The sequence below is a fragment of the Crassostrea angulata genome, chromosome 4 (genome assembly GCF_025612915.1).
Source record: "Crassostrea angulata isolate pt1a10 chromosome 4, ASM2561291v2, whole genome shotgun sequence".
In the NCBI taxonomy this organism is placed as follows: Eukaryota; Metazoa; Mollusca; class Bivalvia; order Ostreida; family Ostreidae; genus Magallana; species Magallana angulata.
Genome location: NC_069114.1, coordinates 32371548 through 32399400, shown reverse-complemented (window position 1 = coordinate 32399400; position 27853 = coordinate 32371548). Strand labels below are relative to the sequence as shown.

At 34.0% G+C, this 27853-nt stretch overlaps 5 protein-coding genes across 6 annotated transcripts; 3 read left to right on the top strand and 2 right to left on the bottom strand.

Moving 5' to 3' along the window:
- The first annotated feature begins 256 nt into the window (after positions 1-256).
- Positions 257-7655, top strand: LOC128181294 (receptor for retinol uptake stra6-like). The gene is made up of 18 exons (XM_052849648.1): positions 257-429; positions 1048-1148; positions 1583-1643; positions 2007-2092; positions 2231-2364; positions 2561-2724; positions 2991-3217; positions 3733-3812; positions 3949-4010; positions 4230-4401; positions 4546-4621; positions 4825-4903; positions 5374-5422; positions 5550-5661; positions 6001-6102; positions 6423-6586; positions 6792-6935; positions 7316-7655. Exons 2-18 carry the CDS (start codon positions 1072-1074, stop codon positions 7543-7545), a joined length of 2019 nt encoding a protein of 672 aa, XP_052705608.1. The 5' UTR covers positions 257-429; positions 1048-1071; the 3' UTR covers positions 7546-7655.
- Positions 7656-8576: 921 nt separating this feature from the next.
- On the bottom strand, positions 8577-10935 carry LOC128182225 (mediator of RNA polymerase II transcription subunit 28-like). Its single transcript, XM_052850822.1, has 4 exons — positions 10867-10935; positions 9931-9997; positions 9244-9356; positions 8577-9002 (listed from the first exon to the last, which is right to left on the bottom strand). Exons 1-4 carry the CDS (start codon positions 10933-10935, stop codon positions 8577-8579), a joined length of 675 nt encoding a protein of 224 aa, XP_052706782.1.
- A 549-nt stretch (positions 10936-11484) lies between these two features.
- On the top strand, positions 11485-13439 carry LOC128180525 (transmembrane protein 127-like). 2 transcript variants are annotated; one of them, XM_052848645.1, is made up of 4 exons: positions 11485-11724; positions 11879-12267; positions 12431-12601; positions 12964-13439. In XM_052848645.1, exons 2-4 carry the CDS (start codon positions 11904-11906, stop codon positions 13275-13277), a joined length of 849 nt encoding a protein of 282 aa, XP_052704605.1. In that variant the 5' UTR covers positions 11485-11724; positions 11879-11903; the 3' UTR covers positions 13278-13439. The 2 variants fall into 2 exon arrangements, with proteins under 2 accessions (XP_052704605.1, XP_052704604.1); XM_052848644.1 differs by having other exon boundaries at positions 11597-11724; positions 11876-12267.
- Positions 13440-15022: 1583 nt separating this feature from the next.
- Positions 15023-19202, bottom strand: LOC128180523 (arylacetamide deacetylase-like). Its single transcript, XM_052848642.1, has 7 exons — positions 19083-19202; positions 18024-18193; positions 17640-17732; positions 17101-17221; positions 16526-16589; positions 15929-16050; positions 15023-15795 (listed from the first exon to the last, which is right to left on the bottom strand). The coding sequence occupies exons 2-7, from the start codon at positions 18171-18173 to the stop codon at positions 15122-15124; spliced, it is 1224 nt and encodes a 407-aa protein (XP_052704602.1). The 5' UTR covers positions 18174-18193; positions 19083-19202; the 3' UTR covers positions 15023-15121.
- A 1194-nt stretch (positions 19203-20396) lies between these two features.
- LOC128180524 (WD repeat-containing protein 73-like) lies at positions 20397-26064 on the top strand. Its single transcript, XM_052848643.1, has 10 exons — positions 20397-20502; positions 21371-21438; positions 22236-22321; positions 22698-22786; positions 23137-23207; positions 23586-23631; positions 23796-23908; positions 24073-24380; positions 24544-24580; positions 25722-26064. Exons 1-10 carry the CDS (start codon positions 20426-20428, stop codon positions 25913-25915), a joined length of 1089 nt encoding a protein of 362 aa, XP_052704603.1. The 5' UTR covers positions 20397-20425; the 3' UTR covers positions 25916-26064.
- The last annotated feature ends 1789 nt before the right edge of the window (positions 26065-27853 follow it).

The window sequence follows — 27853 nt, the reverse complement described above, 5'->3', positions numbered from 1 at the left end:
GGTACCCCACTTGTCATTAACTCTTTGTTCACCTGAATTCTTTTAGCTTGTGTTCATCGACTCAGTAAAAATTAAAAGTTTTGTTGATGTTATCTTTAATTCAGCGGTCGTAATTACAACACAAGGCATAAGACTACTCAAGCATTCTATTCTTTCTTGGGTCCTTGGCGCCTCCAGACCATGCAGTCTGCGCAATGATGAGAAATAAACCGGTTACTTGTCTATTGATTAACTCCATGCCAGGCTGGTAAACACAAAAACGTTTAAACAGAGCAATGCTCCACATAAGCTTATCGAACGAATTTAAATCCCACGGACAACGATTGCAAAAGTCAGGGATGGTACACCTTTTCATCGTCAAAATAATGTTGAACAGTCACTTATAAGTTGGGATGGGGAATACTAGTAAATGAAATATTAACGTGAAAGGTATGTAACTTTTGTTGAATGTCTTGAAACAATGGAGCCATTAATTGATTTTAATGAATGCATTTCTATGTATATATTATCAAAAAATGGGAAATAAGGAGACTTTCTAACGATTTGCTGTTTATCTTTACATAAATAAAATCTTGAAAGAGGTCATACAAGCCGAAACCATTCAAAATGAACACATTTAAGCAATCGCAATGACCTTATGACCCCCTTTTACCAAGACTAACCTGAACTTAATAATAACCCCACTGATCACACATTTTAAATGTCGGCTACGCTTAACAAAATCATTAGATCTGAACAATTATCTTCAATGGCGTAGATACACAGAATATTGATGAGGAACTCATAGTTTTAGATAAATGCATTGATTAATGAGATTTAATCAGAAACCTGGGCCATGATGTAAACTTTCCTGATATTTTTTTAATGGTAGATCTGTGATGCTAATGCACAACTGAGAAAGTTTACGTTTCCATGAATATAATGAACTTAATTGCGCGCGAAAATTCAAATCAAATAAGGTTAAGCGGGATCGATAAAAGTTACCATTATAAGACTATTTCAATCTTCTTAAGAACGTTGTGTAATTATGCCATTTCCCCCCTCAAGATTTGAAATTCTCTCCTCCGGACCATGGCGTCCATTGCAGAGCTCCTGAGAAATTACCTGGATTTTCCGGTCAATACAACTTTCACTTACACGGTGACCCTGTGAGTATACGTCACATCTTTGACATACTTTGGTCGTTATCTTTACAATATCATTCATATAATTACTAGCATTGTAAAAGTAAAACCAAATTCAAGCAAGGGAACTTTCCAAACACGTTTTGGACACAGTAAAAAAAACACCCAACTAGAAACCATCATATAACATGTTCAATCACAAAAATAACTTTCTTAAAACTTGTGATATTTAAAAAAGAGAGAGATATGAACATATAATAAGAATCACTGTGAACGTAAAGGATAAACGACAGCTGACTCAGCGCTTCTTCATTTGTAATGACGCATATATACATGTACATGACAATATAATCGGACTGTCCGACATTATGGCAACCACTAGCACTATAATCTCGTTTTTGCTGACATAAGTTTTATATCATCAATAACATGTTATTGTAAAATGTAACACCTTTCAGAGAAGCTTGTCCTAGGATTTTCCCACATCAAGAGTTTCGACTCTTCTTGCTAATTCCAGCGGTAAGTCCTCTACTTTTTTCGTTGTTTTTCATCAACTCAGTGTCCACATAAGAACCAATGGTTTTCATACAAATTTATTAAAATGGGGCAAGTTTATTAAAGATCCCCTTCAGACTGTCGCTCCAGAAAGCCCCGGCTTGATTTTTGGGAATATGGTATGAATTGTTTGCAAAAATTAACCCCTTTTAACAACCATTATAAGTGAATTTCAGAATTGTCGTAACCATGAAGATCGGAATACCGTTGACGAAGAATTAATTCAGTGGAGTTTTCTTTATTGATACTCTCTTATTACTGTTGAAGAGAACAAAACTTTGTCTCCTTGAAAAAATGAACATGAATAAGACTTTCTTTAACTTTCAGGCCATTTCGACATTGATTTTGGCATTTTCAACCAGACGAACGAATAAAATTTTACATGTATTAAATGGGCGCCCAGGACTCATATCGTATGTATTCTATTCTACAATTAAAACATTTAAAATATGTAGCAGTAATTTAATTAAATTTTATTTCAATATTTCTCAATAATTCATATTTAATTTCTTTTTATCTTACTTTCTTGTTATTGTCATTTTTTTTTACAGTCCAATGGATATTCTTAAAACGTCCCATCGTTTTTCCTACGCAGCTGCATTTGGAACATTAGCCCGACTTTGTTCTGACATTGTGTTTGATTCGAAATACGCTTTTAACTACATTGGACCAACATACCTAAAAGGTTTAAGCTTGCAGACAGTTGATCAATAATATTTATCCATGTTTCATACATGTTTTAAAAACTTGTCGATGGCAACACTCTTAAATAAAAAGGAATAGTTTATGTTTTGTTATGAAACAGAATTTTCATTTAAATAATATTCACAAAAAGTAACGCATATGTAATTACTGAAATATTTGTGGTCTTTCAATTTCAGTGTTTATTGCCCTAGTCTCGATGTTAATATACGGCTTGGGGTACTTTCCTTTATTTGCCGGAATTACCACAGCAAGTCCCCTTGGATATCTGGTAGCAACTCTATTCTCGTGGGTTTTTACGGCTGAGTTTTTTTCAAACACCTTTTGTAAACAACAGCTGGATGTAAGTGATAGATGCATGCAGACTTAAATAATTCATATAAATATTGCGGATGGATTGCTTTCAATTTGCAAATATATTTTGTTTATCATGCATATCCCTATTGCAGTCTTTCATGGTGATAATTTCAAGTGTTAATATCATTGCTTTTAACATGTTCTTACCTGTGTATTCCTATGGGAAATTACACTTTCCATAATACACATCAACTGAGACAGGTGCCATCATTTTGCTAGACTTCTAACAGAAACCTTTACGTCGTGTTATAGATTTCCTACTTGGTCCTAATTGTTGGGGTACTTCCGGAAATGTTATGTTTCCTCTATCTCAGCTTCAGCCTTCCTGTCAGATTCGTTATCTCCCTTGCAAAACCCAAAAGGAAAACCAAACTGGCAGTTGACTTTGAGAGTAGCGAGGATCTGTATGAATCCATTCGCAAGTCCTATCAAGGGATCCACGTCACAAAGTTGATTCAGAGACCGCCACCCCCTCCCTCGTAAGTCCACGCTGCTTTGTATTTTCCCACGCATACACTGTATACATGTATACAATGGAAATATTCGCCCCCGTTTTATTTTCGCTCGTTTCGCTCTCGTTGTTTAAGACTGAGCAAATTCATATGTTTCTGATTAACGTTTTTTAATGAGTATTTCCAAAATTAGAATTTTTCAAAATTTTAATTCAAGACGGCGAAACCGTTCGCAAGACTGAAGTAAAGAAGAGCAACCCCCCCCCCCCCCTTAAAAAAAGTAGCGAAAATAACCTTATTCAGTTTATTATCTCAATGTCAAGAGGTTAATTGAATTATTTACCTATAATGATCTGTTTGTATTGGTCATTTTCTATTTCAAACTGCTTGTAAAATATATGTAAGAGTGTTTAGTGCCATTTCTTAAAAGAAATAAATTTGTTAAAATGTTGTCTGTGGGCGACTTGCATGATTGTTTTCTTCTTTCATAAAGCTTAAAATTTTTAACTAGAATATTTTACTTGTTTAATCTTCGTCTTCAGACCTCCGGAGGGAATAAAGGAAAAGCTTACACATTTGCTCACATCCATTTCAGAAAAGATTTTCTACAAACGGACAAAAGGTGTGTATGTATGTGAGTGTATATATATCAAAGAACTTTCCAACATTAGATTTCAAATTGTGTTTTTATTAAATTACATGTGGCTATGTGGTGTGTATATTATTTTGCTTACTAGTATTTTTTTCATCAAAATAAGGTTTCCGTTATTCGGCCAGGATGATAAGTGTAATGGCTGTTGGATTTATCTTGCTATATCAGGTTAGTTTCTGCATTGAATCAGGAAAGATAATTTGGTTTTAAAATTTATTATGTGAGGCAGTCACCAGCAAAGCTAAATTCCAGTAAAACATTTCAATTGAATACATTTGCGCAAAGATAAAGAATTATATTAAAATGATTATTTCTTATTTACAAAGCCTAATTTGCGGTCTGAGTATTTCCAATGCTTTTGGTACATCGGAGTTTCTTTTATTCCAGGTCACATTTTTCCTTTTTATTGTGTTCTATCAAATATTCGATTACGCAGAGAAGGGTTTGAGCGCCAGTCTCGATATTATTGGACGGCAAATAACAACAGAAGAAGATCCTGCTGTAACAAACCTCAGAACGGGCATTTACGTGTCATATTATTTCATTATAGCTTTCAGAGGTATTCATTACTTTATTTTTATTTTTTTGTATATGTCAGTACCAAATATCCAACTCAACTCCCTTAAAAATGCATTGGTTGAATTTAAACTAAAACTAGTTATATAAACACCATTTGTCGATTTAAAAGTATTATTTTTTTTAGGTTGTTTTTTTACTTCGATAATGGTTGCATTCGCCATCAATGCTGTTTTTCTGCTTCACTATTTGACCTCGTACAGGTTTGTATTTTCTAATATGATATCGGAAAATATAGTTTTATCAATGTATTTCTTTATTTGTTATAACATGCATCTGTATTACCATGGTGTCGTTTACTCAATTAACTACTTTTAATTGATACCGGTATGTTATCATGGGAAAACAAAGGTTGCCTGATTTAAAAAATTGTTTATCTGTATGAAACTGAATTTTGATGTTTTAGGGAAAATTTGCTTTCGCTGTACAAGGGAGACAATAAGCATCTAACACCGAGGACCGAGAAGTCCAACGCTAGCCTGATCGTAATTATGTACCTTCTTAGTTCATGCATGTTGCAATAACTTTTCATCTCTATAGATACTTCAGTCATGAAAATCAAGTTCATTGCATGTCAGTGTCCTTACAAAAATTCCCTTATAGCGTTGAGTATTAAAAAGAATTAGAGCGAAATTTTGAGATGTACTTATTAAGGTTCGAGGGGCATTTTCGCTAATTTTACCATGTAAATAACGTTTATTGATGCTTCCAGGGGGGCTGACCTCCCTCCCTCACATCCGCTTATGAGTATTATTGATTTGGCGAGTTATAAAGTATTTACAATATGGTATAGTAAGTTATAGCCAAAAAAAAAAAAAATTAAAATCTTCTCTCTGTCTTTTTGCATGTTATATTTGTGTTGAAATCTTTTTAAATAAGTTGTATGATGTCTTTTTATATTTTAATCTAGTATGTGGATTTAGGCTAATGCAGTCTTCTATCTTTTGTTTATAAGGTTGGGAGCATGAGATATGCAGGGTACCAGGTTGGCTATATTGGATGGGGTAGGTGCATTGAGAGAGTTTCCTTTATTCGATGACAATTTTCATTTATTACATTAAGACTCACTATTATACTTTATGTGTAGATTAAATGTAATTTTTAAAGTATAATGATGTATACTATTTTTAGGGTTTTTCATCCAGTTTCTTTTGCTGTTGATTTTTTCCGTTGCTATTGCAACGGTTGTGACTTTATGGGGTATTCTAGATAACTTCATTTTGGAACAAATAATGAGGCTATGGTAAGTGAACAGATTATTTTGAGTCATTTACCTTACCCGCTGCTATATAGTCAAAGTCTTTGACCGTCAATAACGCGTTTAAAAATATTAATAGGAAATACCTGTATAACATGTTTACTCGTTTACTTGTTTCCTAGTTATAATGTTTCTTTGATATTAACATCTAATATATAATTCCTTTTAACATTCATTCTTACACATTTAGTAGCTAATCAAAATTTAAATCAAAAACTGGAAATAAACGAGACTTTTATTAAGGTTTTGATAAATATAAAATTATGGACATATCTATCATTATCAAGGTACAGATATAAGCAATAATCTCTATTTTCATTTCAGGCCCGTTCTGTTGACTTCCTTGGTGTTAAACATGGTTCAACTTTTGCTGTCAAAGTTTCTGTTCCTACAGGAAAACGGCGAGATATTGGCCATGGATAACAGGTGATGGTTATCTATACACAACAATGTACATCTACATGTTACAGCCATTCGCCATTAGCTGGATAAGTCATATTAAATATACATGAGAAATAATTGTTTGGAATTTATTTATACTAAATAAGAATGATGTTTGTGGAACGTGTCGTGTGCCATCTTCTTCGAATTATTTTAGGGTGACAGCAATGTTTAAAAACCTTCCATGTATGACTTGCTCACGGTCTTAGATTTATAGAATTAATACTATTTTATCTAGAATTGTTCTATTTATATAAAGAAAAACCACTGAGGTAAATAATTTGTATGTCTTTGTATCTTTGTAGGCGCCTCTTCTTCATCTTCACATACTTTATGTTCTTTTACAACATTTTCATTGGAATATTTTCTTGTTTGATGAGGATCATAAAATCCATCATCCTGGGAGCTTTATTCCTTCCTCGACTGGACCACAGCACCCTTCCTAGAAAATTCCAACAAATGGACCCCGGTAAGTTGCGGTAACTCTTCTTAAAAGTATTTTTTAACCGTCAAAGAATTCTCAGCCGAATTTTGCGTTGCTGTGCTTATCAAACATATTATTGCGAACAATTTCCTTACATAATTACTATTTGAAACTGTTATTATTTCTAGGATTATTTTCTTTTATTTCATGTATTTGTTTATTTATTATTTTTTGGCTTACCGAATTTCAGGTTTCGATGCATATTGTGGATTCATGCATGTAGAGAGTACTCATACCAATCCTGTTGCTATGGTTTTCATCAGTATTTTACAAGCGGAATCGCTTACGTCATTGAAAAGGAAGAAAAGCAACAACAGTGATATTATTCCTTTGGGTGAGATGTGCACAGTTTGATGATTATGAAATATAATTCACATGTTTATAAATGCAAAGACACGTACTTGAATACGTATACAATACATATAAAAATAAATTTTATGTTAAAAATTAATGCTTTGATTAGTTCTAACTTTTAAGAAGTTGATTTGATTGTACAAAAAATGCAACGAAGTTAAATTTTTTACCAAATGTCGCATACATGTACTAATATCAAAAGTATTGATTTATTGAACCGAACCCAATCTTAACCACTGTTAACCATTTGGTTTTTTCTTCTTAATTGTTTATCAAGCGTTATTTTTTTTTCATCTTTTTTTTTTAACATGAATGATGATAATGTTTGTAAATAAAACTATTCGGTGTCTTTGATCGTAGATGAGAAACAAGAAATGTTGGACCGTAAGAGACGAAAAGCCAAATGGAAGTGGCTACTCGCGTACACTCTCGTGAATAACCCGGAAATCTCCTTACAACGAAGGCTGGTCTTAGCAAAAGAACGCAACGAGAATGTGAAGGAAATTTTCTTCTCTCACTCAATTTTGTATTCTGAAGAACCAACGAAAGTAGACATGGACCAAATAATCATACTGGAAGAAAGATTGTAGCCCTACAGGCTCAAATGCATCATGCGGCAGTGTGAACAATCATTGACTCTTCACTTACACCATTTCAACAAAATACACATGAAAAGCATTCATAATTTTTTAGTAGTACACGATTCAAAATGCAGTTGGGATGTCAATTATTCTTCTTCCAGAATCATTACAGTATTCAAATATTCATAACCGGTGTAATTAATACTGAAGTTCATAATGTAATAAATTGCTTTTGTGCAAAGATCAACAATGAATCTAGAAACTGGACAGAAACTGTCTCCATTGCCTTTTAGTCGATTATATTTCATATGCATGAATATAATCATCTTATTTATCTTTTAAATAAACTTTTGACAATTTTTTTATTACGCTTTTCCAGTTACTTTTTCCACTCAGCAACATACAATTTACTCCAACAAGTTCTTACACTGTAGAACTGACGAACAATGGCTTTGATGAAGTAGCCATAACGAAAGAAATAGTAAAGTCTCCCAACAATTCAGCTACATGTACCATATAGTATTAAAGCAATGTAGGCTGCAATTTTCATATCAGTATGCCTTGTTATAAAATTGTTTTTCACCAATTACTTGTAAATGACCAAAATATCTTAAGTTTATCACCTTCATGACCATATTTTTCTTGGGGAAAAAGTACCAAGTGCCTTTAATTGAAGAATCATTACTTTGTTGCCACCCTGAACGAAAATTACTGTACTATATATTCAGAGAAATATCTTCCTTCTCATGGATTTTAACCAATCAACCCTCAAAAGCTGGTTCAATCATATTTATCATTTATTAAGACTTAAGAAACATGTAGAGCTATCATTAATTACTGAAAAATACAGAAAAAAATATCAGAGATCAAATTAACAAAATGGATATCAATATTCAGAAGACGCATTTCACTAGAAAAAAAATCCACCAAAAATAGAAAAGAATTAGACATCAAAAGGATTTTTTTAATATAAACGTATCATATATATGTACAACATATAAAAGTAATTACAGTAATACAAATTCACAAGAAGATCAGCATTAGGGTCTTGACAATGACTGACCAATATTAGACATGCTTTGTTCCAGGTACTGTAAGGGTCCCTGGGTATTGTATGGGGGAGGCTGTTGCTGATGGGGGGTGGGGCCTTGTCGTGACATCATCATGTGGGGGGACTGTTGAGGCAGGGTCTGGGAGAATTGTCCACCTGACATGGCCGAAGAAGACAGCCCCATGTGAGTCTGGCCAGGCATCCCCCCACTCCCTGTGTAGGGCCCCGGAGGTACAGCATGGGGGTTATACTGCTGCCCCCCTGAGGGCCCAGACATTTGCTGCTGGGCTTGAGAGGAATAGAAGGATCCTTTGTTTACACTATTTAACATTGCCTGCCATTTTTGTAGTCGTTCTTGGTGCTTTTTTATCATGATATCCTTTCTCTCCAACTCTGCCCGCAAGTCCTCTGTTTCCTGCAAGGTTTAATAATAAAAATAACAGATGAGGACAAGTTGTCATTTATTAATTAAAGACTCACAATAAAAGTTTCAAAGTAGGGTACACATGTAGGTGAAAAGTACTGGTAATGATATATGGATAATGGTGTTTTAAAGAGAAAAAAATTGGTAACTAAGTGAACAGATTAATTAACTCACACAATGCAAACCAATTATTAAAGTACATATTATAAACTTCCAAGAGAAAAATGCTTACATCTTTGATAAATTGTTCTGGCTTTTGCTTAGAAAGAATCAAACGTTTCTTCAGAAAGAAAGCCTCTGTCTGCCTTGCAAGTTCTAGGAACTTCTGCAAACTCAATTCCATCCCTGAAATTAAAAAATGGAATTATAAAAGGTGACAATGGTACATGCAAATGTTAATCGTTACTACAGATAGAATATCACTCTGCTGTTTTTATTTTGGCCCTGGCATCAGACAGAGCGGTTGGTATCGGCCGCGGCCCAAAAGGGCGTAGGTCAATAGCATTCAATTTTATTTCTTGTTTGTTGGACATCTGATGGAAAAAAGTATGAGCAGGCAACAATTAAATGATAAAATTACTATTTTTCGTTGGCAAATTTTCAGGAAGTGCAAAAGGAAATTTAAAGCAGACAATATTCTTTCAAAATGATTAAAAAATATCACAAATAGAGAGAAGAAACAGAACAGAATTTCCTAGAGGTGTGAAATTCAAAATAATATTATTTATGTAATTCTGTTTTAATACCAGCATGCAGGTCTGGTGAGTGAGAAATTACATTAAAGAGGCTTTAGAGATATCAGATCTGAAATATTTTGGATTATGTGAGATAGCAACTGAAAGCTAGGGCTGCATCCCCCTTGAGGCTAAAATTTCTCTGTCTCAGCACATCCTCAAGTTTTCACAAGTGTTAACATTACCTGTCTTAACTTCATCATAGTCTTGCACATTAAAATATTCTTGAGAGGTTAAACTTTCTATGCAGTTCTGAAATAACAAATACAAAAAGTACTTTAATTACTGTAGAAGATGCATAAAAAAATCTCATTTTATTAAAGATAAAATGATCTCGGTTTTGTTTTCAACAAGTGAATCACTTATACTCTGTCCTGAGTTTTTGCTTTCACCACTTTTCGCTTGATATATTAATAATAATAAATACCTTTGTGCTCAAACTACGTTCATCCACTAATATGAAAAATGTCCAGATTATCTGTTCTGAAAAGCCCCCTATACCGCTTCTGGTTTCAATACACATCATCCCAAAAATAGAAAGTCTAAGGAGTTTGCATTGCATCAGCCATTAATAAGCCCGCATGATAACATTGAAAAATTGTGTGAGGTGTCCCGAGTACTTTCGAATGGAGAAAAGATGTAAACATTTCCCATTATAAATCTCTGTAAGAAATTTGTTTTCATTCCTGTAATCTTTTATGTGTGAAAAGGGATAATTTGTCAATGAAGATATCTTGGATATTTTCCATTTCAGCGATTTATTTTTATCAAAAATCATCAAAAAGTGATGGAAGCAATAACTTGGGACAGACTATAGTGAATAAAATCATAAAAATACCATCCAGTGGTCCAGAACTTTCCGGTCTGAACTGTACAGGCATTTCTAATTAAAATATATTAGGCATGTGCTGAACTGATATGTGGCCTTGACACAAAATATATATAGTTACGTTACGCACTGTATGAACACTGATCATGCTGATGAATATAGCTGAGGAAGACAGAAAACTATAAATCTATCCCAATTTTATTTTAAACAGAGAAATCAGCAACTTGTTGCAAAAGAACCCAATTAATGGTACCCAAAGTTAAACAACTTTACCGTGCTCAGTATAATATACCTGAAATGACTCCTCTAATTCATCGATTAAATGAGGCGATGTTGGTTTCACATCTTTTACAGCCGCCATCTTTTGTCCCTTTTATTTCGGTTCGTATTGTTTGTTTGTTTCTTTACTGTTTAGAAACACAATGATATTCATATTTATTATCTAAAGGCTTTGTAGTTTTTTGGAAATTTTAAAATTAAGAATTTTGAATAAACTTATATCAATTTAATAGTCTATAGAGAATTTAAATTTCAGACCCAAATAGCATAAGGGCGAATACACTACCTCACTTTTAATGAGGAGGTAACCAGCAAATATGAATGCGCCTAATGACCCTAAATATTTCCAGAGCCATGTATTAAAATTTTTCACTCATATTTCAAAATAATAATCTCTTTATCTTTAAAAATAATTCATCTTATTCTAAAAGATATTTCTATCTTTTAAATTATAACACATAACGTTTTGAATTCAATAAAATTAAAGAAAATATAATTACGAGAAAAAAAAATTACGGTTATTATGCATACCCTGAAATTGACATAGAACTAGCTAAGAAAGAAAATGGGTAAAACTAGAAATAAGAGTGAGAACTCACACGATTAAAACGTTATCATTTTTATTGATAGTGATATCTTCTCGATAGTCCGAAAAATTTGTGTTATATGATATTCTTTTTGAATTCTAGAAACGTCACTTTTTAAAGTAAAGAATAAAAGCGCATCGGCGCTCACCATTTCCCAATTTTATCCAATGCATAATGTAAACAGGAACAAGTAAACAACTGAAAGGAAGAATTTTTATTTTACGAAAGAACGTGTTTGGTTTTTAAGGCTTTGTAATTCTATTATGTACCCCTTCCATATTCAGGTAAGACCGTTTATCACAACAATATGAACTGTGGTTCTTTATATTGAGTATTTGACATTAAAGGTTAATTTGACTTTGAAAATGTTGACTGTACCTGTTGAATGTAACGTACATCTTGTCATATATATATCATTTTATACCAATTTGTCAGCAGGAAAAAAAGATATAGATAACAAGACATGCCACGTTCCAACAGAAGTCGTAGCACTCAGTGCGGTAGAGAGGCCCATCGGAACAGAACTCGAAGCCGGCACAGGTCCTCCTCACGCAGGAATAGCCGACGTAAACTGAAGGAGAAGAATTTCTGGTCCGCATTATGTAGCATGGTAGCCATCGTCATCATGTGCACTTCACTTGCTGAGCCACGATGGATCTCACTGCACGGGGGAGGGTGTCGGCTACGTGATTGTATCCCTCTCGATCACATTGGAACTTATCAGTTCTTCTATAGTGGCCAGTTCGTAGATTCTTATGATTTTACCTGTCAAGATGGAATGTCAGGGAGTCACTTAGTTTACAAGTATGGAGAGGATTCATTTAATTGTAAGTCAGCATTAAAATGCCGCGTTATTATCATTTTCTTTGAAAAAAAAAAGTACTATAAACTGGGTCATTTTAAAAAAAAATTCATGTAATGTTAGATGCCAACAACAATTAGACAATTATTTACAAAAGCTTTGGTAAATTATTACATTTTAATTTTTAGTGATGGACAACTGTGTGACCCATAAAGCTGTAAAGCTGATGAAGACAATCATTTCCTTCACATTTCTGGCCATGCTGTGCACACTGTGCGCATTTATCCTGGATCTGGTGGGACCCACACAGCGGTCCCTGAAACTCATACACAGAAATGCCATCTTTAGTATCATAGCAGGTGAGTGTAATTTTTACTCATTTTTTTTTTGGTATGTGTGTGTGTTTGGGAAGGGGGGGGGGGCTTACGTGTATGAGTAATGTAAACTTTATCAATTGTGAAAGTTTCACTTATGATAATCATTTACATATTGCGTTTTTGATTAAACATGAAAGTTGTGGTTGAAGCATAAATTTTATAATGTGCATGTATAGCCAGTATATGTAATAACATTTTGATTCAGTGGACAGGCTAGAAAAAAAAGCAAAAATGGAGGTAGAAATGCAAGATTATTGAAATTGATCAAATGTCCGCACAAATTGTCCAGAATGATGTATTATACAATGGTATGAAATGAATGTTCCTTTGTTTATTTGTTTCAGTCATTCTTTGTGTGATCATAGACTTGTTCTGCTACTGGCTAGTGTCGGAGGTGCTCTTCCTGCAGAAAATGACCAAACTCCACACAGGAAGTAAGGTGACTGTGACCTTCGACATCAGTTTCTACCTAATCGCCGCGGCCGGCGGGATGGGAGTGTTTGCCACCGCATTAAACTGTTTACGGAGATACCCAGTGAACGAGGACGACCAATCGCACTCTCTGTTAGAGGCAGAGCACGCCATTGACTGCGTCCCCCCAGAACCCATCGGTGGCTTGCCGGACAACCACCCCCCTCCTCCACCTTACTCTGCATAACATAGTTACACTCTGTCAAACAGCCCTGTGAAAACTAACACCCCCTCCCCAAGCAGATTTATCCTGTTTTTCTATGTGCATGTGAATACATGTATACTGATATCTCATTGAAGGTTCTGTGACAGTTGGATCGATACAGGCTATGCATTTATTTCTTTTTTTTATACAAAATAATTCCTATTTTTCTACTATATTTGCTGTGTTGAAATCTGTAGTGATTTGCTTGAAATCATAATTTGTTGTTGCTAATTCTATTGCATAGGCACCTAATGTATAGATGACATGGCCCACATACCCAACATCAGGTTTTTTTTTCAGAATATTTAAATTTATCATACATTTTGGAAATAGATAATGACAATTTTTGTCTTTAATAATACGTGTATAAAGAGATTGGTTGTATTTAAAAATGCCTAAGATTCTTAATACATATTCAAAATCTCTATCTTATTACATGTACATATGATGGTAATTACAGTTAAAAAAAAAAGAAGAAGACATTTCATTGTGTGAATTGAATATACAGAAATGACATTTTCTAACCACTCCAAATAAATAATGTTTAGCAATAAAAAGACAAAAAATAAATAAAATAAAAATTTCATTAAAAAAAAAATGGGAAGGCTTCACTTGTCAGGGGCCCATATTTAGAAGCAGACTTATTGCATTAATTTGTTGTTATGTTGTCTTGTTATACATGTACATTATTATATATTAAATTAAGTCCCGCTCCAAAGGAGAAGGAATGTTGTTTTATGATATAAATCTCCCATGTTATACTTTTGTTTATGTGTCTATGGTAACATTTACCATTGCCTGCAGCCGAAAATTTTGTTTAAAATGTTTCATTGTAATGTCTTTCTAATGTGTAAGAGTTTTTCCAAGGCGTTTTATTTTCAAAATTGTTTTGTATGATAAGAGTCAATTGTAAAAAAAAAAAATTGTCAAAAGAACTGGTTTATCTTCAACACACTGTAATATAAAGGGCACGCTTTGAAAAAAAAAAAAATGAAAAAAATACCTGTTTTATCATTCCTCGAAAAATAGCCAAGATGAGATTTTTCTAGCATCATTGTACTGATTTTTGAATTCCATTTATACTTTTGCATTTCATGAGATCTGAGTTTAACCTTCATTGTCTGTTTTTTCTTATCAATGAATTTGGAAGTAAAATGATTGATCGGGGGTGTATATTATTCAATCAAAAATGCGACTACATTGTATACATTTACGTATTTTACAAATAACATGTACCTAAAACAACTTGTTCGCGACAAAATGTTAGCGGTATTCGCGAACGCGAAAATAACATTTACTAGTATTATTCAGTTGCTTTACAATATTAGAATTAAATTAAGCTTCTCATCAAAAACTTCTTTAGCTATTAAATGAAAGTTGTTAAGCACAAGGTTATTTTACGCATCAACCTTTAAACCAATAACACATTTACTTCTGCGAAATGGTGATTTGAATTTCAAGTCGATCTACAAGAGCATGCTCTTTCCTTATTCATTTAGAATGTTTATTGCCAGTGATTATATTGTCTTTGTGCTTGTACCATTTATAGAGTATTTTTTGAGATTTGTCAGATTTATTTGAAAGAATGAAACTCGTTTTATTTAGAATAAATTATGTAATTTTCCGAAGGTTTTTTTTTTTTTAACTTTGTCATAAGTATTTCCATTTCTGGTTGCTTGGTACAAATGTAACTTGGTTCTTCGTAGAAACAAAACTCACGCAAAATGGGAAATGTAGCTTTTTATTCTAAATTGTACAAATGAATAAAATTGTTTGTATTGGTGCACAAACGGACTAATGGTAATATTGGGGTCCGTAATTTAACCCTAAATATCATCCGTAGATTGTTGCTTTAGATACTCTACAACTTCTTCCAAAGCTTTCTGTGCATTTGTGTAAAGAATCGTGATTCCTATAAAACCATGGTCCATGCTTTCCCAGTGGCGATGTTTGACCCTCACCCCTAACTCATTTAGTCTTTTTACCAACAGAAAACTATCATCCCGCAGGGGGTCCATTTCTGCCGATAAAACGTAAGTATTTGGAAATCTCTTCAAAATCGTGTCGTCTGCGAGAAGAGGCGAGAAGTGAGGATCGAGAAAATATTTATTAACTTTTTTCGCTAAAAAAGAATTCCTGTGTTTTGGGTCCGACTCTGTGGCATCGCGAAGAGAATCCGCTTCTTTTTTGATCCACCTACACGTTGATTTTGCTTCCATTTCTTCTGACCAGTGAGAATTCTCTAGAAGTTCCTCAACATCAACGGATTCCATGCCGAGGGCGTAAGCAACGTAAAACTTTACCATTAGCTCCGAAGAGAGAATTGTAGGTATGTTAGATCCCTTATGTTGTCTATATGATGGTAATTTAAAATTCATCGCTTGTAAAGCAGGATATATTAGAACCAAATTCTTCACTTTTGGAAGATTGTCTATTTTCTTGGACGAAGATAGTAATTTTATCATCATGACCATGGCTAAATTTCCTCCAGCGCTGTCTCCTACATTTTGATAATTTTTAAAATACGATTTTAGAAAATTATAATGTATGAAATTGAGACAGTAGAGACTATTTCTACAAGTTTTTGTTTTATCAATTTATCAGATTTGTTTTTATTAATTTTGTCCACGCACCCATCAATGTGATGTTTTCTGGATCCATGCCGAGTGTCTCGGTATTTTCTAACACGTGACGAGTGACGACAAAACAGTCGTCTGGTCCGGCGGGAAAAGGGTTCTCTGGCGCAAGTCGATAGCTGTGACAAATAAAAAGATTTCAAGGTATTAATGACCACTGCAGAAAATTATATGTGGGTAATGTAAATATTATCTGCCATGTTCAATTCTTTTAACAGTTTAAAGCTGCAAGAAACTCCCAATCTGAAACAAAGAAGATACAGTCGAAGATGATTACTACGTCATTACAATTAGTTGGTTAACACCATAACCCAACCCCTCCCAAGAAGACAGTTAATATTTCACTGATACAGAACATATAAAGTTAATGGCAACAGTCCTGTCGGGTCTTTCCCAACGTTTTTCCGATAACGTCAGAGAAGTTGCGATTGATATTCTTTAATTTGTAAATTATTAAAAAAATTTTTTTACACCTTCAGCAATACATACAGTTAAAGCGGATCGAGTCTCGAGATCTAGAGGTTAAACTAAATCGTACTGCACTATTTCTGATCTGAGAACGTTACGGTTCTTGGAAAGAGCGAGTAGTCTTACCGGACGGAAACAATGACCATTTTATCCAGCCGCGCCACAACTCTCAGCGTTGCATCGTATGCCTCTACAAAACAAAATATGGTGTCAGTACAAAAAAATGCAGATAGTTAATGGAATTATACTAATATTATACTAACATCTTCGCTAGCCAAGGGTTTCTGATCCACACCGCTCCTCACTAACCCTTGGCTTACCGTGAGAAGCGGTGCGGATCAGAAACCCTTTGCTAGCGAAGATGTTATAATACTACATGTAATTGCAATCAGAATTCATGAAAGTTACATGTACGTCTCCGAAATTGAACGTTAAAATTGGTAATTAAATTCATTTCATTTTGTTTGATTTTCTTTATATAATTATATTTACTTGTAATGGCATGTTTTTGTCGGATGTCTAATTTTTTCAAATACATGTAAAACACATAATTTTGTACTTTTTCGCGAAAGAAAACCTCGCATGATGCGTGAAAACAACCACGGGGGTTGACATAGAATCAACTTTAACTGCTGATATAAAAATTCTGATGTTGCATAAAGTAAAAACAAAACTGATGAGAAGTTGATAAAGACTCTCACCCCAAAGGTCCCAACACCAGCCCCCGCCGTGATAATAGATGACCCCTGGCAGTTTGTCGTCGCTTGCGCCTTTGGGGCGAAAGATCCGGACAGGAACTCCCATCATTTCGGTGTCTTCTGTCTTCATTGAAATTGAGAACGCAGTTTAATTTAATGTTGTGATTTGAAAATATCAATAAATGTGAATAGAGCGATATTCCGTTTGATGTGAAATAAAATAAACTACAGGGTACGGATCACGGTAGTTTATAATCAATTTTTGCATACTAAACACGAGATAATGAAATTCAACTTAGTATTTATCGACATCATTTCATAATAAATAAAAATATTCTTCGGGAAAATATATATAATTTTAGGACTATCTGCATGATTTCTACTTCAAGACATGCATACTCAGTAAATTGTCCTATGTTGAAAATAAAACAGAATAAATTCAAACATGTTCAAATACTTTCAATATAAAACTGTTATCATGGTATATTTCATTGTACATAGTATCCCTTACATGTACATGTATCACTTATGTGGATACCTACCACAACAGTGTCCTCTGGGTACGAGCGAGGTGGCGCCTCTACTCGTGCCATCATTATCTCGTGGCCTTTCACAAAACATAGCTTGAACTTTATCTGAAAATATATTTACATTTTTTGGTGTCTTTTGTCTGTGGTGACACAACGAATTAGATTTGTCACGTATCGTCCAATACATTCCATTAATGACGCAAATGACGTTAATGTGTGGCGCAACGGGGGGGGGGTGCATACTGTATACAGGAAAATACTCGCTCCAGTTTTATTTTCGCCCTATTTCGGGGTGGGGGGACCATTCGCAAGTTTAGGGGGGCAAAAATAACCATGTGTACAGTACTTATATGAAAAATAAAATTTATTTTTAGAATTAGTTATTAATAAGCTTACCCAAGTTTGCAAAATCCACCAGAATAGAAGGAGGGTTCTTCTCTTGTAAGTTTCTTCTGCCTTAGGAGGAATTGGGAAAGCGAAGAATTTGTAGGTAAGAGTGGCTGTTACAGCAGCCATTACTGCTAAACAACCCTCCAAAATGGCCATGGCACAGAGCTATTAATAATCTGAAATTAAAGTTATATTAAAAGAACGTGAAGATTTTGACGATAAGTCGCAAGCACAATTTTGTGCAAAAATTGTCAACGCGGTTATAAAACTTAGAGCAATTGACAGTTAAGCGTGATGCAGAATGTCTCTAGCTGTTTTTAAATCACTTCCCACCCAGGCTTGGCGTCTTTACATATACGTGTATCATTTTTAATAGTCAGGTAATATACATTATTTCGTCAGAAATATGTGTTTTCCAGTTTTCTTGTGTTAATTTTTATTTTTAAAGAACGATTTTGAAATTATTCGAGACAATTTCCTCAATGCATGTACATGTAGTAGTATCAAATAGTAAAATCAGTTGATATGATACGCAATCATGATAAAAATAATTTTAAAAAGAGATGACAATAAATGATATATTTTTAATACATTGAGTATATATATACCCCGGTACTGTGTTTTTTAATTCTTCACCATAGAAAGTATTAAACTTTTTTGGTCTTAATATATAGTTTATTCATTTCGAGTTAAGTTCTGTTGGAGCTACATTGTATATATATGATGCTATTTAGGTAACAACTCGTCATTTAAAAATGGAGAAACTGGTTATGATTCCATGCATGCTAAATATTAACCTTTCATTTCCAAATGAATGGACAGGACTTAACGCAGTTATAATTCAACATAATTATGTATAAAATAGGCATCTATTTTTGGTCAGTTATCAACAAGTTTTCCGTCTGGATAGACCTATTTCAATATTAAATCACCCCTACATATTTTTCCGACCCCCCCCCCTTTCGCTGATATATACACACTTGCATAAGCACACTTATATCAGTACATAAGTACACGTTTTTATCATAATTTTAGATACATGTAGTAATCTTTTAGTAATTTTACCTGAAACGACCTTCCAGCCAGTAAAAACAGTAAAATGGGGCGTCAACCCCCCGATTTATCTCGGTATGGCGGGCCATTCTTGTACTCAACATGCTCAATCTTTATTGATGTTATTCACACACGTAACTGCTTGAAATTTATGCTACGAGTTGTTTCTGATTTTATGGAAAGTAAATACTGGGGAAAAGTAGAAAAATCTATTCAAAGGCGTATCTCTAACATACTATACTATGGTGGAATATCTCTGCCCCTTGTGTGCAAGTTATTTTCTATCAAATATGTCGACATGCAAGATAATATGTCGACATGCAAGATAATTATGTCAACATGCAACATAATTAGAACCATTATTACAATGCCTTGGACTTTCCGTAGGACGTAGCTATCACTTCTTGCGTCAAAACATGTTAAAAATGATGCTGGATTCAAGTGAAATATGCACCGATTGCGTAGTCTTAGCTCAGAAGCCAGACAAATCGTGTTGATTTCAATGAGCTTTCACTGAGTGGGCAGCAATGAAATAGATAGGCATACGTGACATTGCTGTTTGACACAACTACCCAAAGTCCAAGCTCCTGTTATAATGGTTCTATGTTAACATGCAATAAAATTGCAATCAGATAAGAATTATACAAAATCTCAAAAAATCTCAAATATCGCCCACCTGTGACATACAAGATGCTAGATGCTACCTTTTAATGTCGACATGCAACTTAATTATGTCAACATGCAAGATAAATATGCTTACATGCAGCTTAATTATGTCGACATGCAACTTATTTATATTGAGATGCAACTTATTTATGTCAACATGCAACTTACTTATGTTGATATGCGAGATGAATATGTTGACATGCAACTTAGTTATGTTTACATGCAAGGTAAATATGTTGACATGCAACTTATAAGTTGTATGTCAACATGACTAAGTTGCATGTCGACATAAATATGTTGCATGTCAACATATTTATCTTGCATGTTAACATAACTTAGTTGCATGTCGACATAAATAAGTTGCATGTCGACATAAAGAAGTTGCCTGTTAACATAAATAAGGTAGCGTATCTAAAATCTTAGATGTCACATGTTAGCAATATTTGAGATTTTGTAAATAACTCTTATTTGTTTGCAGTTTTCTTTCATGTCAACATAGTTATGTTGCATGTTGACATAAATATCTTGCATGTCAACATATTTATCTTGCATGTCGATATAATTAACACAAAAATAACTTGCACACTAGGGGCAGAGAAATCAATATAATGTACGTGGGCTGTAATAGTTAAATACTTCAAATCGGGATCGACGTTCGACATCACCAAAACTGAAAGTAGAAACATGTGATGATGTGCACTGTTGCTAAAAAAGAAATGACACTTTCTTCGGATGACGATGATTGGTTTTATGATTCAATATCTAGGTATAAACATATAATAAGTATTTACTTGTGAAATGATGAATCCCTCTCGGCTCTCCTCACCTTACCCTGACTTGTTTAGCACTGTTTAGCAATGCTCCTAAATGAACAGATACACGATGCTTTAGATTAATTTAGACTTCGGCTATAATGAGTTTGCTCGCTATTGGCACAAGCAACCGTAGGCTTTGCAGCTTCTCAGTCAGCGTCCTGAAGACGTCAGTTTAAACATCAAGACGGGTCGATCTTAAGTTTTTTTGATCATGTTTAATAACAAAGCTATTAGCACACTATAATAATCAACGACTTTAGAATATGTATTCATGGAAATCAAAAAAGTTGTAAATAAATGGTTTTATATCAATCTTGTTCATTGATTAAAGATCATTTCACTTGCCTACAAAACAATTATGACTGTCAAAATCTTTTGTAAAATGTATAGTCCAGAACTATATCTATAATCATAAATTGTCAACATATTGGGATAGAACGTTTACATATACAATCAGCACTGTCACTTAAATACATTATGCTACCACTAGTTAGAGAATTTACATTAGGGGCTTTGTTTGGAGGGGAAGGGGTTTTGTCTGTTTAGGTTTTTTGGGGTATTTTTTTAGTTGAAGGGTCTTGAGTTTCAGGCTTGGTCATTCTTAACCCCCCTCCCCCACCCCCACCCCACCCTCAAGAAAATCGCTTTGTACATTTCTTGAATGAAAAACTGGTATTAATATATTTTTTGGAAACAGTTATAATTTCAGGATGTTTATTTTTAATTTAATTAGTTATTGAAAGTAAAGGAAATAACTTTAAAAGGACATTGACATTAATAGCTTATTTATTTTTGTTCTGATTTAATGAATGGATTTAGGTACAAGCATCTCTACATGTACGACCTGCAGTACCCAGTAACAGCATTAGACTGGATCAATACAAATTGTAAGTTGTAATGGTAACTTTTACTTGTAATATGGCCAATAAACAGTTATGTCTGTATACAAGGTTAGTGGCAACAGTGACATGTTTAAGTCTATAGTCATGGCATTATAAAAGTGTCATGGCCAAAAACTAGAGATTAGAGAGCAACCCCCCCCCCCCCACACACACACACACTGGGCCCCAAAGGAGGGCATTGTCATAATTGGTATTGATTATTTATTAAAAGAGGTTGCTTTAAAAATATGTCAGTAAATAATATTACATTCTACCAAATTCTAAAGACCATCAAAAAAGGGCAAGTAATGGGGTTTCAGGAAACCAATTTTATCCCATTCAAATTTAAGCTTGCATGTAATATTCCTGGCCAATTATAGGCAGGCATATCATATTGGTTGTCAGAGAGGGAGAGGAGAGAGTCTTACTTCACCTGATTTACACTTCATTGTTTGGATCCATTAGGTTGTTGTATTGTACTTTGGTGACCATTAAGCTTTGGGCTTCTAGATTTGTATTACATTTATCTTGTTGCACATACTGTTCATGTGTACAGTATGTATTAAATATTGACTATTTGTACAGTGTTCCTATACATCTAACTATACCAGAGTCTTTCACAAGACCAAGATGTATCTATCTTTCGATTGTCACAAACCTTACCAATGAATATGTTTGAACTTCTCCCAAGTGGAGAGAACTATATGGACTTCTGACCACAATTTGAGATGCTGTTATCACTGCACAAAAAAGTAAATAAATTCAGTACTATTAGTATTTAATATATATGTTTATATTTTCAGATGTATGTGTGGCAACAAGAGGGAGGTCCAGACATGAAATAACAGAACTGAGTTTACCAGACAAGCTCTGTACATCCGAGGACCTGGTATGTACTTTATATCTTAAACGCATTGTTCAAAATGTTAACATTTTGAAATTACTGTGAACTTATTTAATTTCAGTGTGCATTACAATGTGAGGAATGTATTTTGTTGCAAATGTTTTCCTTTAATTTTCTACAATGTTTGCTACCTGAAGAAACTGAACCGTTAAGGAGTTTTATTGTTTTGAGTTTGTACTCGTATATTAAGACACAAACTTCATATGTACCTGATATATGTATATAATACTGAAGCAAACTAAATGAATTTCAGACTTCTTTTAAAATTAATTCTTGATCTATTGACAGGTGTGATATTTTAGTTGATACATGTAGATTTACATTTACGGTTTTCATTCCATTAATTTTTGTTTGATTGTAGGCCCTGTCCAAAAACAGAGACTTTCAAGTTGTGACGGGAGGGTTCAGCTCTGCACAGATAAACGCCATTAAGCACATACCTGATACAAGGTAACCCCATACATCAAAGTAAATCAAAATACAACAAATTAAACACTGAAATACTCTGTAATGTTATTGAAAATGATTCAGACTTAAAAAGGTATTTATCAGTGCATAGATCTACATGTCTGAGATTGTGAACTTGATTACTTGTCTTGATTTCAATGTTTGAAGCTTTGATTATCTGATGGCATGTAGAATTTCTTATAAGGTTAAACAGAGCAGTTAATCATAACACACTTGGTAATAAACATTCAATAATAAATGAATCTCTTTGAGATGTAACATGCAATAAATAATCTTTGATATAAACAGACTGAAGTTTTTTTTTCTATTTTCATGTTTATTTTATTATTCAGGATGATATGTACAAGTTCTGTCAATTATCATGGTCATCTAGAAATATGGAAGCTGGGTTCTACAGAAACAGGTAAATATTCATACAACAAGGCAGAGTGTTGGAAAAAGTGAATTAATATGATTAATGATTTAATGCATTCTTTAATTCCCAAACCCATGCACAGATCAAGAGGATTGGTGCCCCCCCCCCCCCCCCCCCCCCCCCCGGAAAATTCGAACTTAATATTAAATTTGCACTGTAGATTTACTGAAAATAGGCCTTAGATCCCCTCTAGCAAGCACAATTATCCCTCAGAGCCCCTTTGGAAAAAATTTCTGAACCCAATTATGAAAACCTTAATATAATGGGTAAAGAATCACATGCATCTGTTCAATGTTATTTTTTTTACATTTCTAAATACTTGATGGATAGTGTCTTTTGATTGATATAAATTTGATTTTGTTGCAGATTTGATCAAGTTAGAAACAAGATTGAACAACAGAAAACCTAAAGGGTATGTACATGTATAGGGAATGGCTTGTCTGGTTTATTTCATTTGTTTAGATTTCTCTGTTTTGTATTTATGTTGCCTAGAGATCTTTTTTCAACAAATAAGTGCTGATTGATGAAATGTACAGCAAAATGAATATTAAATATATATTTTACTATGATAAACAGGGTATGCTCATCAATCTCTGAGCTGAAAAAGAGTCATGTGATTTTCGGTTCCCATGGAGATAACCTTTGTTATGCTGATGTCATGTCTCAAACTATTTTGCAAGATACTACTGGTATGTGTTGGTTAGATTATTGATTACAAAAGTCAACTCGAAATATGATAAAAACTGTAAAATCATTAGAAAAGATATGCATTTATTCTTATCTTTGAAATCTATAAAATACTTTTTAACCGAATTATGTTTTTTCAGATTTTAACTGAATTATGTTTTTTCAGATTTTAATTGTGAGGGTAGACTTTCATGCATAAGAAACTTAAATGAACATATAGTGTGTGGCTGTTTTACAAGTGGACAATTACTCATTTGGGACACAAGGGAGAAAACTCCTTCGTTACAGGAAACAGAGTGTGATAAGTCTGTGCAATGGACCATGGACTGCAGTGAAACGGACATGGTTCAGTTGTCATCTGGGGGAGACATTCAGTTCCGAGATTCAAGGAAACCTAAAACATGTAACATGACTCTTTCCAATAGTATAGGTTTCACTTCCAAGGATCTTGAGTACCTAAAGATCTGCTTAAAGGTACGGTTAATTCATTTAGATATAACAAACACTTTTAAGACTAGCTTATACCACCTAAATACAAACCTAGTGAACTTATCAAATTATTACATTCATTGCTTAGAAAACATTTTGCCTAAGCACTTGTGTTTTTATTACCTGAATCTTTTTATTTTTTTATCAGAAACAAAATGGAAGTTTACATCAGTACTCTGTGTCTGGTAAGAATTTTTAAGATCTAGCTGTCCCCTTGGAGAAATTTAATCCATGTAGAACATAGGGAATAGTTCATACCCGTTAATTACATGCAGAAAATTCTAAAAAAAATTTACTGGTTCAATACTACATGTAATAGGGAATGGTAAGTCAGGCTGGGAAAGTATTGTTAATAAATTAAGGATGTCAATATATGTATATGTCTATACATGTATTGGCTCTGTACCATTTTGATAGGTATGAACTCCGATGGGATAAAAATGCTTACAGCTGAAGCCTGTCATTTCATTAAGCTTAATAAATATTGTTATTTTTTTTTAAATTAAATCTGAATTTATTTAATTTATTTTGTCTAGAAGGTCTTCTATATATATGCTCTTTAATTCAATGTAATTAAAACTTCAAATGATATTTTTGAGCATTTTGCTTATTAAATGAGATATGCTTGAAATAAAGTATGGTCAATTTTAATTGAACTGATTTGTTAAAATCATATATATATATAAAAATGAAATAAACTCTAAAGTTGGCTGTATATTGTTTATTTGCTATATAATTTATAGATGACTATAAATTTGTATAAGTGTCCATATCTTTCTTATGGGGAAACATTGGAAGTTCTTACTTCACACAAAGATTGCTTATGATTAAAGGGTGTGTCATGACCTTGACCCAAGGTCATTTGGGCAAGGTCAATGTCACTGGCAGAAAAATGCAAAATTCATGTCTGGTCCATATCTTTCTTATGGGGAAACATTGGAAGTTCTTACTTCACACAAAGATTGCTTATGATTAAAGGATGTGTCATGACCTTGACCCAAGGTCAATTGAGAAAGTTCAAGGTCATTGTTTCAAAAAAGCTAAATTCTGTCTGTGTCTTGTTTTGTATTAATGGAAATATTAGAAGCTAAAAATTAACAGTTTTAAAAAATAAAGCAGTTGTTATTTATAGAAAATGGACAGTGAAATAGATTCATCCAATATTTTCTATAATAGCAAAAATACACGCGTTATGATTTTTTTCTTAGCGGGGGGTATCAATTGTGAGCTTGCTCACAGTACCTCTAGTTATTTCGTAGATTAATGATTAATGCATGTACATGAATAATATTCTAATGTTTACAAATTTGGTTATTTGTTTTTCAGGGTTTGATGGAAATGTCTATCTATTTTCATCGAATTCTCCATCCCCAGTTTTTGTTCATGAGGGACATGTTAAAAATGGAAGTAATGACCTTTCGAAAGTGAAAGTTGTGACCCATTCATGGCATCCAATGGAAAACGTAGTTCTCTCTGCTGCTACTGACGGATCTCTACACGCATGGCAACAAACTTCATGATATTAATTCAAACTCATTTAGAAAGAAAGTGGAAGTATATTGTACACAAATGGACAAGTGTTGAAAACGTACAAGCACTTTTTTCTGGCACTAGTATCAGTTATCATTTGTTTTTTATACTGGTAGTTATTTAAACAATAAAATGTTTTCTTTGGGGATTCATTCGGGATATGAAGGTAACGACATTGCAGAAAAAATAATTTTTCCTGCAATGATAGCTACCTTCATAACCCCATGAATCATCAAAGAAAGCATTTTAAGCTCACCGAGACGAAGTCAGGGGGAGCTTATGCTATACCCTCGGTGTCGGCATCCGGACCTGGTTAAAGTTTTTGTTGCAGGTCCTGTATCTAAGCTATTACTTGTCCTATCTTCACCAAACTTGCATGGATGATGCATCTGGACCTACTTATGGACTTGAAAGACTTTGATGCTGAATCTGAGTCCTAATTTTCAGATGCTGGAGGAGGTTAAGGTTGTTGGACCAGGTTAAAGTTTTTATTGCAGGTGCCCTTTGATAGCAATATCTAAGTTACTGCAGGTCCGTACTTCACCAAACTTGCATGGATGGTGTGTCGTATGATACGGATGCACCAGACAGGCTTGAGTGCTGAATCTGAGCTATAGGTTTCGGATGCTGGAGAGGGTTAAGGTTTTTGGAGCTGGTTAAAGTTTTTGTTGCAGGTGCCCTTTGATAGCAATATCTAAGTTACTGCAGGTCCGTACTTCACCATACTTGCATGGATGGTGTGTCTTATGATACTGATGCACCAGACAGGCTTGAGTGCTGAATCTGAGCTATAGGTTTCGGATGCTGGAGGAGGTTAAGGTTTTTGGAGCTGGTTAAAGTGTTTGAAACAGGTGCCCTCTGATGATTATATCTTAGTTATTACTGCAGGTCCGTACTTCACCATACTTGCATGGATGGTGTGTCTTATGATACTGATGCACCAGACAGGCTTGAATGCTGAATCTGAGCCATAGGTTTTGAATGCTGGAGGAGGTTTAGGTTTTTAGAGCTGGTTAAAGTGTTTGAAACAGGTGCCCTCTGATGATTATATCTTAGTTATTACTTGTCCTAACTTCACCAGACTTCCATAGATGGTGTGTCATATGATACTGATGCACCTGACAGGCTTGAATGCTGAGTCTGAGCCATAGGTTTCAGATGCTGGATATGGTTAAGTTTTTTGGAACAGGTCACATGTTTAATAGATAATAGTACTATTCCAAACTTGCATAGTTGATTAAACTCTAATATGAATGAATCATAGAGGAAGCTTCAGATGCAGAGCTTGATCTCCATTTTCAAGGATGCTAAAAATATATCTTTGTTATTACAGGTCCTAACTTCACCAAACTTGAATGGATGGTGTGTCTTATGATACAGATGCACCTGACAGGCATGGATGTTGAATCTGAGCCAAAGGTTGCGGATGCTGGAGCAGGTTAAGGTTTTAATTGCTAGTGCCCTCTGATGATGATATCTTAGTTATTACTGGTCTGAACTTCACCAAACTTGCATGGAGATGCGTCTTATGTATACTGATGCACCTGACAGGCTTGAATGCTGAATCTGAGCCATAGGTTTCGGATGCTGGATGAGGTTTAGTTTTTTTGGAACAGGTCACATGTTTTATAGATGATAGCTTGCATAGTTGATTAAACTATATTATAAATGAAACGCAGAGGTTGCTTCAGATGCAGAGCCTGATCTCCATTATCAAGGATGCTAAAGAAATCTCCTACCTCACTCAAACCTGCTCGATAAATAGATGTGTTTGTTGATAAATGATATAACATGATTCCTATGATATAGTATTGTATGGTATGAAACAATATTGTTTAATATGATACAATATAAAATCATATGTAATATTATAAAAAGTTATATGATACGATATGATATTGTATCAATTTTTTTGATATTTTATGATA

Excerpts from the sequence above, each read along its gene's own strand:
- LOC128181294 (XM_052849648.1), top strand. The coding sequence starts at position 1,072 with ATGGCGTCCATTGCAGAGCTCCTGAGAAATTACCTGGATTTTCCGGTC. Across the intron at positions 1,644-2,006 it reads TCTTCTTGCTAATTCCAGCG|GCCATTTCGACATTGATTTT; the intron begins GTAAGTCCTCTA and ends TTTAACTTTCAG. Across the intron at positions 2,093-2,230 it reads GGGCGCCCAGGACTCATATC|TCCAATGGATATTCTTAAAA; the intron begins GTATGTATTCTA and ends TTTTTTTTACAG.
- LOC128182225 (XM_052850822.1), bottom strand. The coding sequence starts at position 10,935 with ATGGCGGCTGTAAAAGATGTGAAACCAACATCGCCTCATTTAATCGAT. Across the intron at positions 9,998-10,866 it reads AATTAGAGGAGTCATTTCAG|AACTGCATAGAAAGTTTAAC; the intron begins GTATATTATACT and ends TTGTTATTTCAG. Across the intron at positions 9,003-9,243 it reads CAGAACAATTTATCAAAGAT|GAAACAGAGGACTTGCGGGC; the intron begins GTAAGCATTTTT and ends TAAACCTTGCAG.
- LOC128180525 (XM_052848645.1), top strand. The coding sequence starts at position 11,904 with ATGCCACGTTCCAACAGAAGTCGTAGCACTCAGTGCGGTAGAGAGGCC. Across the intron at positions 12,268-12,430 it reads TGGAGAGGATTCATTTAATT|TGATGGACAACTGTGTGACC; the intron begins GTAAGTCAGCAT and ends TTTAATTTTTAG. Across the intron at positions 12,602-12,963 it reads CATCTTTAGTATCATAGCAG|TCATTCTTTGTGTGATCATA; the intron begins GTGAGTGTAATT and ends TATTTGTTTCAG.
- LOC128180523 (XM_052848642.1), bottom strand. The coding sequence starts at position 18,173 with ATGGCCATTTTGGAGGGTTGTTTAGCAGTAATGGCTGCTGTAACAGCC. Across the intron at positions 17,222-17,639 it reads ACCCAGAGGACACTGTTGTG|ACAGAAGACACCGAAATGAT; the intron begins GTAGGTATCCAC and ends ATTTCAATGAAG. Across the intron at positions 16,590-17,100 it reads CTGGTGTTGGGACCTTTGGG|AGGCATACGATGCAACGCTG; the intron begins GTGAGAGTCTTT and ends TTTGTTTTGTAG.
- LOC128180524 (XM_052848643.1), top strand. The coding sequence starts at position 20,426 with ATGATGTGCACTGTTGCTAAAAAAGAAATGACACTTTCTTCGGATGAC. Across the intron at positions 22,322-22,697 it reads TCTGTACATCCGAGGACCTG|GCCCTGTCCAAAAACAGAGA; the intron begins GTATGTACTTTA and ends GTTTGATTGTAG. Across the intron at positions 23,632-23,795 it reads AACAACAGAAAACCTAAAGG|GGTATGCTCATCAATCTCTG; the intron begins GTATGTACATGT and ends TATGATAAACAG.